This window comes from Equus quagga, chromosome 17 (genome assembly GCF_021613505.1).
Source record: "Equus quagga isolate Etosha38 chromosome 17, UCLA_HA_Equagga_1.0, whole genome shotgun sequence".
Classification (NCBI taxonomy): domain Eukaryota; kingdom Metazoa; phylum Chordata; class Mammalia; order Perissodactyla; family Equidae; genus Equus; species Equus quagga.
Genome location: NC_060283.1, coordinates 27,006,938 through 27,022,775, shown reverse-complemented (window position 1 = coordinate 27,022,775; position 15,838 = coordinate 27,006,938). Strand labels below are relative to the sequence as shown.

Sequence of the window (15,838 nt, the reverse complement as noted above, 5' to 3'; positions counted from 1 at the left end):
TGATATATCAGTTTAATTTATTCTAAGAAAATCTGACTGGAGACATTTGTTGAATATACTATTTTCTTTGTATAAATTTGGAAGCAATCAAGCTTAGTAGCAGTTTTAATAAACTGAGATGATTTTGTTAACTGTGGCATCTATTAGTTGGCCTCTAAATCGGATCTGAATTACTTAGAATGGTTCAGCATCCTGAAAATTGACCATACTGAATTTTCAGGTTTAACTTGCTAAGCCACTTGATCATTTGACTAGATTGACTTCAGAGTCTCCTAATAGTCCATACTCATGTGTCAGTTTTATTTTGTGAAGCTAGTTTCTAACTTCACTTAGTTATGGTATTTAGAGCTCACTTACTCATAGCATTAAAAATAATTTCACAGAACTTAACTGAAAAAAAAGAAGGCCTTCCAAATAGAAATAAATCATGACTAGCTTGTTACTAGGGAAATAAAAATAAAGGTAAGTAAAACCCTTAGACATGTAAATCATAAATTGGAGTAAATTTATAATCAATTTTTTATAGCAATCAATATTTCTTACATAATATGGATGTGTTTGTATATGTGATCAGTGTTTTAATTAGCTTTTGGTCAATTTTGTATTACTTACTAGAGTATTTTATACTTTTGTATTAGGGATAACTTTTCAAGCTTTCTAGAAAACAATTTTAAAAATACATTTGAATGCATACTAAATTATGTCCTCTAGTTCGAGTTCTCATTTGGGCTTTGACGTTTTGTTTTGTGTCTTAAAGGATGTCTCCCGTGCTTTATGGTGTGGGATATTTCCCCCCTTAAAACTGTGTCATATCCAGTGTTTGATATCAAGCATGTTAGTGCTTCAGCTTGGTTTTCTTTAACTATTTGTAAGCTGTCTTTTCTGGCAATATATATAAAAGTGAACTTTAGCTTTATAGTCATTAAAATATCTGGATTTTCAAGTTTATAACTAACTCCTAGTATTAAAAAGTCTTTCTGTTTCTCCATGGAAACCATATTCCTTCTGGTCTGTGTTACTTCTGTGAAATATTGAAAAACATTTGTTTTTGGATGCCACTGGGCTTGGCTATATCTTTTGGACCTTAAAAAAACAACTTTAATTTGCCTGCCAGCACAGTACCTGGCACTCAATAGATATGTTAGGCATTTAATAAATATTTAATGAATTAGTGATAGTGTACAAGATAAAATAAAAGTTATAAAAATTCCAACTTTACTCACCTAAACTTAATACTTGAATAAGAAGATATAATACTGATCAAAATTGCTGTAATTTCTGGTACTCTTTCTTTAGCATGGTGAAGGCACAGGAGACATCGCAATCCAGTGAGGTATATCAGAATCTTGGATGGGGAAGAGGAATTGTATACTCTACCTGTTTCCCTGCCCTAAACGCACCTCGTTGAGAATCATTTTGTCTGATGAGAGATGTTATTGATAGAAATGGGTGCATATAAGGTATAGAAGCAGAAAAAGGTTGAGAAGCCCTACTGCGGTGGTGCCGAATGGGAACCCTCAGTTGTTCCAGCATAAGATACCTGTGCCCTTCAAGAAAGAAAATGACTTTTTATCCAACTTGGATGTTCACTTTTTTATTTGCTTTGTTAGAACCAAACATTGTTTTAATAACAGCTTTATTGAGATGTAACTTACATACTATAAATTATATTCATCCTCTTCATGTGTATAATTCAGTGGTTTTAGAATATTCACAAGATTGTAGAACCATCCCCACTATCTAATTCCAGAACTTTCTCACCAACCCAAAAGAAACCCTATACTTGTTAGCAGTCAGTCCCCTTTCTGCCCTCCCCCCAGGCCCTGGCAACCACTAATCTACTTTCTGTCTTTATGGATTTGACATTTCATATAAATGCAATCATACACATGTAGTCCTTTGTGACTGGCTTCTTTGACTTACTGTAATGTTTTCAAGGTTCATCCATGTTTGGAGCATGTCTCAGTCCTTCATTCCTTTTTGTTGTGAATAATATTCCAGCTGTTCACTTTTATAGGTTGTGCCAACTATTTTGGAGAAATTCAAAGAGAAGAAGCCTCAAGTGGTACAAGCTTTACAGGAGGCGATTGATGCAATCTTCCTTACTGTGAGTTGACAGTATGAGTTTGCGCTTTTGTCTAAAGTGAATTTTGTCAGTGTAATACTTTGATTGTTCTTTACAGTTGACAAAAACTGATTGACCACATTTTCTTTCTACAGACCACACTACAGAACATCAGTGAGGATGTTTTAGCAGTAATGGATAATAAAAACCCAACCATCAAGCAGCAGACCTCTCTTTTTATTGCAAGAAGCTTCCGCCACTGCACTGCTTCTACCCTGCCAAAGAGCTTGCTGAAGCCCTTTTGTGCTGCTCTGCTTAAGGTATAGACTCTCTTTGAAATTGGGGGGATATTTTATAGCTAGGGGAGGTCTTTTTTCCTACTAATTACGTACAGTGACTGTTTGTCAGTAGATTATGGTCTTTTGAGGAGCAGACGTTCAGGAGCTTTGGAAACTGAATCCAAATTCTTGTACTGTATGTGTTCCTATTCTTAAAAGCACAAGTTGGCTTTATGATTCCGTTAACAGCTGAACATTTGGTTTCTTACTTGGTGCATATACCGGTGTTCAGCTGATCTGACCAAGCACAGGCATACAATTTGAAGTATCTGAAGATCATCTGAGTGTGAGGCATTTTAGATAAAAGGTAGGACGAAAAGGAAGCGCTTACTTGCTGAATGGATTACCAGAGGTTTCCTTAACCCAAAAAGAATTTATGAAGAAATAACTGTTAATTGGCAAAAGGAAAGCTATCCTTAGCTTTAGTGAATTGTAAAAAGCAAATTCTTTATCCAACAACCTCAAGTTGACAATACCTAAAGTACCTTGTATTAAGATCATTTTGCTTATTACTTCCGGACTATAGCATATCAATGATTCTGCTCCTGAGGTCAGAGATGCTGCATTTGAAGCATTGGGTACTGCTTTGAAGGTGGTTGGTGAGAAAGCGGTAAACCCATTCTTAAATGATGTGGACAAACTCAAGCTTGATAAGGTATGTTAAGTAATGAATTAGAATGAAATTGGACGATAGTCCTGTCTCTGTGCATTATGGTTTTGTCTGTTCTGTTTCATTAAGGCAAAAATGCTCATATCAACTCATGAAATTTATTTTATTTACCACTGGCGATTCATTAGTAGAAATATCTTTTAAATTATAACAAACAAAAGAATAAAGCTAAGTGACCAATCTGTAGAGGAGGTGAAAACAATGTTTTAAGATAAATTTGTTTCTAATATCTGGCAAATTACCTTTGTAAATATGAATATGTCTCCTATCAAAAATGTGGTTATGGTAAGTTTACTATAATTCTAATTTTTGTAGAAATAAAATGTCAGGGAGTCTGGATAATTTATCTGTGTTGAAAAGGAAACTTTGCTTTCTGAATTCTCATGTAGCTGTGGTTTAGATAACTTATTAAGTAATAATGTAGTGATTGTGTTTCAAAGTTGGGCTTAATGATGTTCATCTCAACTTCATTCTCCAGATCAAAGAATGTTCAGAGAAAGTAGAGCTAATACACGGTAAGAAAGTTGGACTGGCAGCTGAGAAGAAGGACTTGAAGCCTGGGCCCGGAAGGACTGCTGCTTCAGGGGCTGCAGGAGATAAGGACACAAAAGACATTTCAGCACCCAAACCAGGACCCTTAAAAAAGGCACCTGCTACTAAGGTTAATAGACGACTTGGAAAATACGGTTTAAAAATTAGAGTTTAGTGGGCTAGGATCTGAATCTCAGGTTCATGGCTGTCCTTCCAGTAGGATTTCATTTGAGAAATAAACTCATTACCACGTTCAAAATACAGCAGAACATCTGTTAATGAAGACAGAGTATTCCAACAATACATTTGGTTATTTGAAACTTTAATGGAGATAAAAGTGGTAAACAAGGTACAGGAGTACATTTTCAGTGATCAGAAAGTATCATTAAATAATGAAATAAAATGTGGCAAGGCACATAACGTTAATAACACACACCTTGGTCATTTTGCTAATAATGCTGCTGAATTGCCTCACCGAGTCTCCATGGCAGCCCAAGTCTTGTTACCCTTGTACAGTGCAGAGGAGAGAAACGCCCAGGGGCAAATATGGCATTCTCTTAGTCAACACTTGTCCTGTGGACTCTTAAGCATAGAGTTATCTACTGCAGATGCGAAAAGTTGATTCTCTTTTCCCACCCTGAACCCCAGCATGGAGTTAGGGGAAGAGAAATGATGCTTAGTGAGCATGACTTGATGAAGCATTTTACCTGCATAATCTCACTTCATCATCCTAACAACCCTTGAGATAAGTGTTTTGTGATCCCTGTTTTTCCAGAAAAGGAAACTAAGGCTCAGCAAGGTTAAGTGTCCTACACATGCTCTTAAAATTCACTCTGATATTTTTATTGTTCAATTGTTTGTTTGTTTACTGTCTCTCCACACTATTATAAACTTTAAAGGATGGAGATCTTGCCACCGCTTGATGGATAGAAGAGGTTCTGGCTTATAGCAGGGACTCGACATCTATTTGTTGAATGACTATCGAATTGCAGAACTGGGGTTTGAACCCAGGTATCTCTAGCTACAGAGTAGGTCGGTGTACTTTCTTTCTTATGATGCTGTCTCTTCAGCATTCTAGTACAGGGAGTTGGCAGCTGTTTTCTCCTTTCTCACCAGCTTCTGCCCCTCTGGACAGTGACCTGGGCACAACACTTTAAGACTTTTTCTTACCTTGCTAAACCCTTCTATGCTAGCTGGCCTTCTCATATGAGGAATTCCTTTTTTTAAAAAAATAGGTGAGCCGAGGGGACGGCCCTGCGGCCAAGTGGTTAAGTTCGCACACTCCACTTCAGCGGCCCAGGGTTTCGCTGGTTCAGATCCTGGGCGCAGACCTGGCACTACTCATCAGGCCATGCTGAGGTGGCATCCCACATAGTGCAACCAGAGGCACTCACAGCTGGAATAAACAACTATGTACTGGGGGGCTGTGGGAGGAGAAAAAGAAGGAAAGGGGGGAAAAAAAGATTGGCAACAAATGTTAGTTCAGGTGCCAGTCTTTAAAAATAAAAAAGGTGAGGGGCTCGGGGACAACCTGCTTCAATTCCTCTTTTTTTGTAATTTTTTTTTTTAAAGATTTTAATTTTTCCTTTTTCTCCCCAAAGCCCCCTGTACATAGTTGTATATTCTTCGTTGTGGAGCCTTCTAGTTGTGGCATGCGGGACGCTGCTTCAGCGTGGTCTGATGAGCAGTGCCATGTCGGCGCCCAGGATTCAAACCAACGAAACACTGGGCCGCCTGCAGCAGAGTGCGTGAACTTAACCACTCAGCCACGGGGCCAGCCCCTTCAATTCCTCTTTTGAAAAGATCAGTAGGACATTATCAGCCAATAAACCTATGCCAATAAACAAATATCTGTAAAAATAAATAAATAAATAACTTCCTAACACATTTTGTGAAGCCGACGTCACCCTAATCACAAAGCCAGACAAGAATAACACAAAGAAGGAAAATTATAGGCCAGTATCGTTGATGAACATAGATGCAAAAATCCTCAACAAAATATTGGCAAACTGGATACAGCAATACATTAAAAAGATCATACACTATGATCAAGTGGGATTTATACTAGGGATGCAGGGATGGTTCAACATCTGCAAATCAGTCAGTGTGATACACCACATTAACAAAATGAGGAACAGAAACCACATGATCATCTCAATAGACACAGAGAAAGCATTTGACAAGATCCAACATCCATTTATGATAAAAACTTTGAATAAAATGGCTATAGAAGGAAAGTACCTCAACATAATAAAAACCACATATGACAAACCCACAGCCAACATACTCAATGGGAAAAAACTGAAAGCCATTCTTCTGAGAACAGGAACAAGACAAGGGTGCCCACTCTCACCACGGTACAAAATTAACTTACAAAAAATCAGTTGCATGGGCCAGACCGATGGCACAGCGGTTAAATTCACACGTTCTACTTCTTGGTGGCCTGGGGTTTGCCAGTTCGATCCCGAGTGCGGACGTGGTACCACTTGACAAAAGGTGTCCCACGTATAAAGTAGAGGAAGATGGGCATGGATGTTCACTCAGGGCCAGTCTTCCTCAGCAAAAAGAGGAGGATTGGCAGTAGTTAGCTCAGGGATAATCTTCCTTAAAAAAAAAAAATTTCGCGCACTACTATTAAGCCGTGCTATGGCAGATGCCCCACATATAAAATAGAGGAAGATGGGTGCAGATGTCAGCTCAGGGCCAATCTTCCTCAGGGGAAAAAAAAATTACTGAAAGAAATGGATGACGACATAAAGAAATGGAAAGATATTCCATGCACATGGATTGGAAGGATAAACATAGTTAAAATGTCCATACTGGAGCTAGCCTAGTGGTGTAGTGTTTAAGTTCACATGTTCTGCTTCGGTGGCCCAGGGTTCACCGGTTCAGATCCTGGGCACAGACCTACACACCACCTGTCAAGCCATGCTGTGGCAGGTGTCCCACATATGAAATAGAGGAAGATTGCCACAGATGTTAGCTCAAGGCTAATCTTCCTCAAAAAAAATATCCATACCACCTAAAGCAATCTATAGATTCAGAGCAAGCCCAATCAGAATCCCAATCACATTCTTCACAGAAGTAGAGCAAAGAATCCTAAAATTTGTACAGGGCAACAAAAGACCCCAAATAGCTAAAGCAATCCTGAGGAAAAAGAACAAAGCTGGAGATATCACAATCCCTGACTTCAAAGTATGCTACAAAACTATAGTAATCAAAACAGCGTGGTACTGGTACAAAAACAAGACACAAGGATCAATGGAACAGAATTGAAAGCCCAGAAATAAAGCCACACATCTATGGACAGCTAACCCTCGACAGAGAAGCTAAGAACATACAATGGAGAAAGGAAAGTCTCTTCAATAAATGCTGTTGGGAAAACTGGACAGCCACATACAAAAGAATGAAAGTAGACCATTATCTTATGCCAAAATAAACAAAATGGATCAAAGACTTGAAATAAGGCCTGAAATCATAGAACTCCCAGAAGAAAATATAGGCAGTACATTCTTTGACATCAATCTTTAAAGGATCTGTTTGAATACCATGTCTACTCGGACAAGGGAAGCAAAAGAAAAAGTGGGACTCCATCAGACTAAAGAGCTTCTGCAAGGCATAGGAAACCATGAACAAAAGGAAAAGACAAGCCACCAACTGGGAGAAAATATTTGCAAATTATATATCTAACAAGGGGTTAATCTCTAATATATAAAGAACTCACACAACTGAGCAACAAAAATCAACCCAGTCAAAATATGGGCAGAGAATATAAACAGACATTTTTCCAAAGAGGATATACAGATGGCCAATACGCACATGAAAAGATGTTCAACATTGCTATCATCAGGGAAATGCAAGTCAAAACTACACTGAGATACTGCCTTACAGCTGTTAGAATAGCTATAATCACCAAGACAAAAAATAGCAAACGTTGGAGAGGTGGTGGAGAAAAGGGAGCCCTCACACACTGGTGGTGGGAATGCAGACTGGTGCAGCCACTATGGAAAACAGTATGGAGATTTCTCAAAAAGTTAAAAATAGAAATACCTTATGACCCAGCCATCCCACTACTGAGTATCTATCCAAAGAACTTGAAATCAGCAATTCCAAAAGTTCCATGCACCCCTATGTTCATCGTGGCATTATTTATAATAGCCAAGATATGGAAGCAACCTAAGTGCCCATCAACTGATGATTGGATAAAGAAGATATGGTATATATATACACAATGGAATACTACTCAGCCATAAAAAAGGATAAAATCGTCCCATTCACAACATCATCGATGGCCCTTGAGGGTATTATGTTAAGTGAAATAAGCCAGATAGAGAAAGATGAACTCTGTATGACTCCACTCATAGGTGGAAGTTAAACAGAGAGACAAAGAGAACTGATTGGTGGTTACCAGGGGAAAGGGGGGGGGTGGCGGAGGGAGCAGGGCACAAAGGATGAAGTAGTGCACCTACAACGTGACTAATGATAATGTACAACTGAAATTTCACAAGGCTGTAAACTATCATAATCTTAATTAAAACTTAAAAAAAAAAAAAGGACAAAGTTGCCACATTTGCAACAAAATGGATGGACCTCAAGGATGTTACATTAAGCAAAATAAGCCAGACAGAGAAAGACAAACATTGTATGATTTCAGTCATGTGCAGAAGATAAACAAACACACGGACGAAGAGAACTGTTTATGGTTACCAGGGGGAGAGGGTTTGGAGGTGGGCACAAGGAGTGCAGGGGTGCATTTATATGATGACTGACAAATAATATTGTACAACTGAAATTTCACAATGTTGTAAACTATCAACCTCAACTAAAAAAATAAAAATAGGTTATGAAATGCATAAACTAAAAAAATTGGTTAACATAGTAAAAGAAAAAAGACCATATTCCTTAGTTATATATGTTCTCGTGTGTAGAACTCTGCTGCTTGATTTTTGGGAATAAGTAAATGATAATCATGTATTAAAAAAAAGAAGATAAGCAGATTTATTAATTGAGGTACCCCTCTATAGAGAGTGCTATTACAGTAAAGGATCCAGAAGAGGTGTTCTAGTTACTCAAAGAGTAGAGAATTTTCTGTTTTTAGAGTTAGAAAACAATTAAATGTCTATGGGATTGTTATTAGGAACCAACAAAATCATACTGCTAAAATGAGCTGGCAAGTATTAGAGGTTTCCATATGATTTAAAACCAGCATCTTTGTTTTGCTAATTGCACCTTGAAAGCTCAAAATAGGTTCAAGGTAACATTAGTTTTAGAATAAGTCGGGGTGTTGAAGACTAATTTGGTCCTCTGTCATTTTATCTCTTCCTATAGATTTGGGCATTGCTTAATAAATACCCAAAATAAGTAGAGGGAACAATGTAAACAACGACATGTGTTGCCATGTTAATGTTACTGCTGTTGGCTGTGTACCTTGTGATAAACTGCTGTCTTCTTATGACCTTTCAAAGCTGGGGTGAAATACATTTAAATCAAGATATTTAAATAGCAGATAGAATCCAGTGGGCACAATAAAAAGTATGACCAACTGAAGTTTATTCCAGCATTGCAAGGATGTTTAGATATAAATATTAGAATATTTACTAAATTTATAGATCAAAAGAAATCTAATTTCACACATTGAAAAGGAATATAGTAAATTTCAGTATATCTTCTTGCTGAAAATTCTTAAGCACATAGAAATAGATGGTTATGTTCACATGATTAAATATATAGTAATAGATCTACAGAGTACAGTAGACATAGCAAACCAAAAGTCAGCATTATGCATAATAATGATGACGTGCTAGGAGTATTCCTAGTAAAATGTGAGAAGTAAAACAAAATGCGTGCTGGTACCATTATTGTTAATAAGGTTCTATAATTAGACAAAAGAATAAGGTGTTAAGAAGAAAAAAGCGAAATCATCATTTTTTTAGATTATATGATCATATACTTGGAAAACCCAAGCAGGTCACTGAAAAATTACTAAAACAATAAAAGATTCAGTGAGATGGCCATCTTCAGTGTAATCAGAACCCTCACCAAGATTGCCATAACAAGCCCTCTTTTCCTTCACTAATTAGATACTTCTACAATGAGTGATACATTCTCCTGTTACTGGAGCACCTTGTGGTTAAGTATTGAGTAAATGTTATAACTTAGAAACTGTCTTTTACTAGTGTAGGAAAGATTTAGAGATGTTTAAAGGCATCAAACATTAATTCTCAAATTAATCTGTAAATATAATTCCAGGCCATCATTCTGACTTCATTTATCTCATTGGTTCAGCCTGATTTAGAAGTTCTTAATGTGGGGTCTGCAGAGTCCTCCATCGGTGATCTTCAGGAAGTCTGTCTGTCCTTGAAACTGCTAAATATGTTTTTTGTTGTTTGGGTGATCCCTCATTTTAGTCAAATTTTCAAGGAGTCTCTGGCCCCAAAAGAGTTTAAGAACCACTGTTCTAAATCCTTAAATGGTTTAATTTTTTTTAATTTGCTTTCAGGCTGGTGGGCCACCTAAGAAGGGGAAACCAGCTGCACCAGGAGGCACAGGGAGCATTGGAACCAAGAACAAGAAAGGAGTGGAGACCAAAGAAATAGTGGAGCCTGAGCTCTCGGTCAGTATGACACAGTTTGCCTCAAGCTCATAAAACCATGGAAAGTCAATACCTATGAGAAGGCTTGAGTTCTTTCTTGCCTGAGTTCTACAAAATATACTTAATTGATATCTTTTACTTCTTGAAACTGCCTTGAACAAACTTCCCCTTTATGGTAGTATAATAGCAGCCTCAGATACCATAGTATCCCTAGCGGAGTGTTCTTGTAGTTTTGGCTGGGGTATTTTTATGTTCTCACCATCTGTTTCCTTAAACAATTGTTAATGTAAACGTTTTTGTGTGTTGCAGATAGAAGTATGTGAAGAAAAAGCTTCAGCTGTCCTTCCTGCTACGTGTATACAGCTTCTGGATAGCAGTAACTGGAAGGAAAGACTGGCCTGTATGGAAGAGTTCCAGAAGGTAGGTGCTTAGGGATGAGTTGAGCGTGAAAGAAAACTACATTCCATAGAAGTGAGGAAATTGACAAATGAAGGACTGTCCTAATTGCTGTGTTTTATAACCAGTGAACATGTTCCAGGATATTAACTAAGGAGGAGGTGGAGTTTTTTATTGGTTTGTTTAGCTGTGTGATGTTTATCTTTCAACGTCTGCTTTCTGTGGCTTCTCTAAGCTCATAACATAGTCCTTACTCCAGAGAAGTGTTTATTCTGAGTTATAAGGTTTAGATGAATTTTACTATTACAGTATTTGTTCATTAGACTTACTAGGCAAAGAGATCTCTCCAATTAAACCACCCCTCATCCTTTTCTGTATTTCCCTCTTTGTTGTCATGATTATTGGAACAACAGACATTATCACTTGATATGAGAAGCTCCTTTCAAAACTCTGTGTTGGAAAGGAGCACAATAGTTCATTTTGATGTATATCCTGTGATTCTAACGAGGAAGGGTGTGGAGAAACTGAAAGAGCGCTGGGATTTGAGGCAGGAGACCTGGCTTCCAGTCCCACATCTGCCACGCATCAGGTTTAGACCTGAGTTGTGGATCTTTGAAATTTCATATTTAACCACTTCTAACCTACCCTACTTTGCTATGTTTTTAGGAAAATCAAATAAGTCAAAATATGTGTAAGCAGTTTCTGCCACACATTAGGCAAACAAAAACTGTTTCTCTTACTTTCCTTGGAGCAATTTATTGTGAATTCTTGAAATGTGAAAAAGAAAAGTTTAAATGATGTTAATGGAACAACCATATTTCAAAGAGCCAACTTAAGAAACATTGTAACAGAAACTGTATAAGCTCAGTCCACAACCCTCATTTCCATTCTCCTCCCTCCTTCAGAGGGAGCCACTTCCTTCATTTGGGGATGTGCTCTTTCCTTGGAACTCATTGTTAATCCATAACTCTCCTACTCTCTTGTACTTCAAGGCTGTTGAACTCATGGACAGAACTGAAATGCCATGCCAGGCATTAGTGAGGATGCTGGCCAAGAAACCCGGATGGAAAGAAACTAATTTTCAGGTATTTTTTAATTGGAGATTTAATATCTTTTGTTGAAGTCACTTCATTATATCATCCAATGGAGTAATATAGAGGTATAGTTTTGGTAATGATTTTTAGCTAGTCTTTTTTTTTTCCATCAACCAATGTGTCATCTAATTTTAAATGAACAGTGGAATGTGTGCATTTTGATTAAACATATAACTATAACTTTGTGCAATTAGGAGTTTCTATATATAAATGTTATATATATTGTTTGTGTAATTTGTATGTATGCATTTTTCTTCTCATTGTTTAGGCCTAGAAGTCCTGTACTCTAATCTTTACATATTCAAGGGAAGGATAAACAATGAGATAGCTTTCTTATTTATTTGGACAAATGATAAATGCAGTCTTTAAATTGCCAATGAAAAATTACCACACTGTCAGTTCAACTCATTAATAGAGATGATAGAGATCAAATTTAGCAGTACTGTTATTTAGTCTAAAAAGTAGGTGTAAAAGGAAGTATGGGAAAGTGATAGAGGAAGGAAAAGGAGAAGAGTTTCCTTTTCCCCTTCTAGATAAACATAGACCTCATGCAAAACAAAAGTTTAAAATGTGTCAGGTTTATTTTTGGCATCCTGCTAGTCTCTTTTTTTGCTTCTCTTCTGCAACCTCTTGTTCTGTCTTTAGGATCCCTTAGCTCCCTCGCACACTGTGTTCCCTTAGCATGGTGTTCCAGCACCTCATCCATACCTTCCAACTCCACAGAGCCTTCCTACGCCAGAATGTTCTCTCATCCCCGTCACACCACTTCTGAAGCTCCTCTTTATGCAGCTTCTCAGATAGGTGAAAGCAGCACACTTGATCTGAGCTGGTTCCCTCCTGTGTGTTAGATCAATAACAAGAGATAATTTTATATATATGTGTATTTCTTTTTTTCTTTGTAACAACTTTATTGAGACTATAAAACCTTCCATTTTAGAGTGTACAATGCAGCAGTTTTTAGTACATTCACATAGCTCTGCAACTTCTACCACTATATAATTTTACAATATTTTCATCACCCCAAAAAGAAACCGCATACCCATTAGCACTTGCTCTCTATTCTTCCTCAAATCCCCAGTCCCTGACAGCTATTAATCTATTTTCTGTCTCTATGGCTTCTTCTCCTGGACGTCTTATATAAATGGGCCATACAGTATGTGGCCTTTTGTGTCTGGCTTTTACTTAGCATAGTGTTTTCAAGGTTCATCCACATTGTAGCATGTATCAATTCTACATTCTTTTTTATTGCTGAACAGTATCCCATTGTATGGATATACAACACTGTTTACCCATTCATAAGTTGATGGGCATTTGCCTTGTTTCTACTTTTTGGCTATTGCAAATAATGCTACTGTGAACATTCACGTACAGGTTTTTGTGTGAACACGTTTTTAATTCTTTTGGGTATATACCCAGAATTGGGATTGCTGGGTCATGTGGTAACTTTAACTTTTGGAGGAACTGCCAAACTATTTTCCAAAGTGGCTGTACCTTTTATATTCACAGCAGCAGTGCAAGAGAGTTCCAATTTCTCTACATCCTCTCTCACACTTGTTATTTAAATATTCAAACAAGACAAAGAGAAATATTTGTGGGCAAAAGGGTCCCAAGTCCCATACGTCTGCCATTATCGCATTGACATCTTTAAATTGTTTTCCACAGCTTCTTCCATTCTTCCACTTAAAAATCTGCAAGTTCTTTAAATCTCTTCAGTTCTGTTGTGTGTATGTGCATGAGGGTTGTAGTTTTTCTGTGGGCGACTCTAGTAGGAATTCTGAGTTGTGCCGTTGGTATGGTCATTTACTATATATTTCAGGATGTGTTTAGTACTATATGCAAATAATCATAAGAGAGGGAGAATATAGAAAGTAATTTTTCAATTCATAAACTTTCCATGTAGGTAACATTGCTTATTAATATTTTAAAACATTGAGTGGTTTGACTTTTTTCCTCTTAGCTGTCAGTTAGCTATGTAATTGATAACAATTAAAGGATGAAAATTATTTTAGTTCTTTGTTTAAAATTCTGATTTTAGTTTGGTCATGTTCTCAGCCATCCCTAACTGTGGGACATCTTCAGGCTGCTATAAAAATAGGTAAATAAATAAATGTCTTTGGCTTTCATAACTTTATCACATTTATCCGTGTTCAGGTGATGCAGATGAAGCTTCACATAGTTGCTTTGATTGCCCAGAAGGGAAATTTTTCCAAAACTTCAGCTCAGATTGTCTTAGATGGCCTTGTAGACAAGATTGGAGATGTGAAATGCGGGAACAATGCAAAAGAAGCTATGACAGCAATAGCCGAAGCTTGTATGTTACCGTGGACGGCTGAACAGGTTCGTGACATGGAGCTCTGTTTCCCTAAGTTTTCCCAAATCTTAATTTAAGATTACTAATTAAACTTTAGTTCTTCTCTTCTCAAGTAAAACTGTTTTTGATACTGCATTTTAATTTTTACCTTTAATAATATACTGTTGCCTGATAATTAAAATTTACTTTAGTCAAGAATATTCTCTTAAAGAGTAGTTTTCTCTTAAGACATTATAATCCAGAGTGATCATTAATGAAAAGTTGTAAACAGTCCAGAATGCTTTTAATACTGCTGTCACTTACCTCATTTTCTTGTGGAAGTTAAATATTTCATTCCTAAGGCATTCTTGCAGTTGTATTAGCATCAGACAAAGCATGTTTCATTTATTCCTACCTTAATGTCATGCCATAATTCTGTGAGGAAATATGAATGAAAACACAGATCTGTTGTTTTTTGTTTTCTCTTGCTCCAGGTTATGTCAATGGCTTTCTCACAGAAGAATCCCAAGAATCAATCAGAAACCCTGAATTGGCTGTCAAATGCAATAAAAGAATTTGGTTTTTCTGGGTAAGTCAGAAAGAAATTGAGTACAAAATAATGAAATGCTTTGCAATCTCTAACTGGTGATTATATTTGTTGTAGCTGTTTCTGCTTATTTCTGAGAAGCTAGAACTGGGTTGTCCAGTTTATATAAAACAAAACTACCTCTTCTCCTCAAAAGTCAGTGTTGGCTTGTGCTCCTGCATTTTGATATCCACTAACATTAGAGGTCCCTAAGTTATTTTTCCTCAAGTGTTAATAACTGTCCCACAGAAAAGCCAGTTCCAAGGATTTCTAGTGAAATATATTTGGAAATTACTACATATGATCGTATTTGTTTAAGGATCCATAGTGCACATTGGTGAATTAAACGCTCTCAAGGTCATGCAGTAGAGAAGCTTGCTTAACTTGTTCACCCCACTGTTTCCCAAATTTATTTGCATATTGAACACATTTGTTTATTTTATCTAATGAAATTTTATGGAGCTTACTTTCTGCCAGGTACTTGCTAAGTAATAATTCGTTCGATTTAATCCTCATAAAAACCACGTGAGGTATTATTATCCCTGTTTTATAGATGAAGAAACTAGGGCACAGAAAGCTTAAATAATCTCCCCAAGTCACAGCTAGGAAGTGGCAAAGCCAAAGATTTGAATCTAAGCATTCTGTGACTGCTGTGCTGTGTTGCCTTTCGCTGTGCCTTGCTGTTTATCACAACGTGCCTCTTAATAGCTTGCAAACCAGTATTTTGAGTTCTACCAAGTGAAGAACTACAACTCTAGAAGTTGTCATTCAAGCAAAGAATTGTTTGTTAGGTCAGTATCTGTGGTGCTGTCCTCTCATAGTTGAGGGTGTTGTTATAATTCCTTCTTAATGTGTAGTCTTTGATGTAAAATTTATCTCTTGGCATGACATAAAAGCCAGGTGAATATTCTCCTCTTTTTTATTCATCTGTGATCTTTCATTTATTCAATAACTACATCTTGAGCCCCTGTGATATTCCAGTCATTTGTTCCAAGCCCTGGGAATACATCATGGATAAGATTAAATTCCTGCTTTCACTGGACTTTTATTTGAGTAAGGGGAACTGACAGTAAGCAGTAAAAAATGTATCAGGAGGTATAAAAAATAAAGCAAGATAAAGGGTTAGGTGGTATCACTTTGGAGTGGTTGGGATGTGTTGTTTTCTATAGGGTGAAACAAGAGTCCTTCCTGAACCTATGGAATTTGAGCAGAGACCTTCAAGACATGAGGGAGGGGACCGGCCCCGTGGCTGAGTGGTTAAGTTCACACGTTCCAC

General features: G+C 37.2%; 1 protein-coding gene across 2 annotated transcripts in view; it reads left to right on the top strand.

The window, feature by feature from the left end:
• Window positions 1–15,838, top strand: part of CKAP5 (cytoskeleton associated protein 5) — a 94,564-nt gene that overhangs the window by 43,416 nt on the left and 35,310 nt on the right. For both annotated transcript variants that reach the window (XM_046643272.1, XM_046643271.1), the window contains exons 10-18: window positions 2,018–2,107; window positions 2,221–2,385; window positions 2,930–3,058; window positions 3,552–3,734; window positions 10,104–10,217; window positions 10,506–10,616; window positions 11,585–11,677; window positions 13,838–14,023; window positions 14,471–14,565. In XM_046643272.1, the coding sequence (XP_046499228.1) occupies window positions 2,018–2,107; window positions 2,221–2,385; window positions 2,930–3,058; window positions 3,552–3,734; window positions 10,104–10,217; window positions 10,506–10,616; window positions 11,585–11,677; window positions 13,838–14,023; window positions 14,471–14,565 (1,166 nt within the window). The remainder of the gene's footprint in view (window positions 1–2,017; window positions 2,108–2,220; window positions 2,386–2,929; window positions 3,059–3,551; window positions 3,735–10,103; window positions 10,218–10,505; window positions 10,617–11,584; window positions 11,678–13,837; window positions 14,024–14,470; window positions 14,566–15,838) is intronic.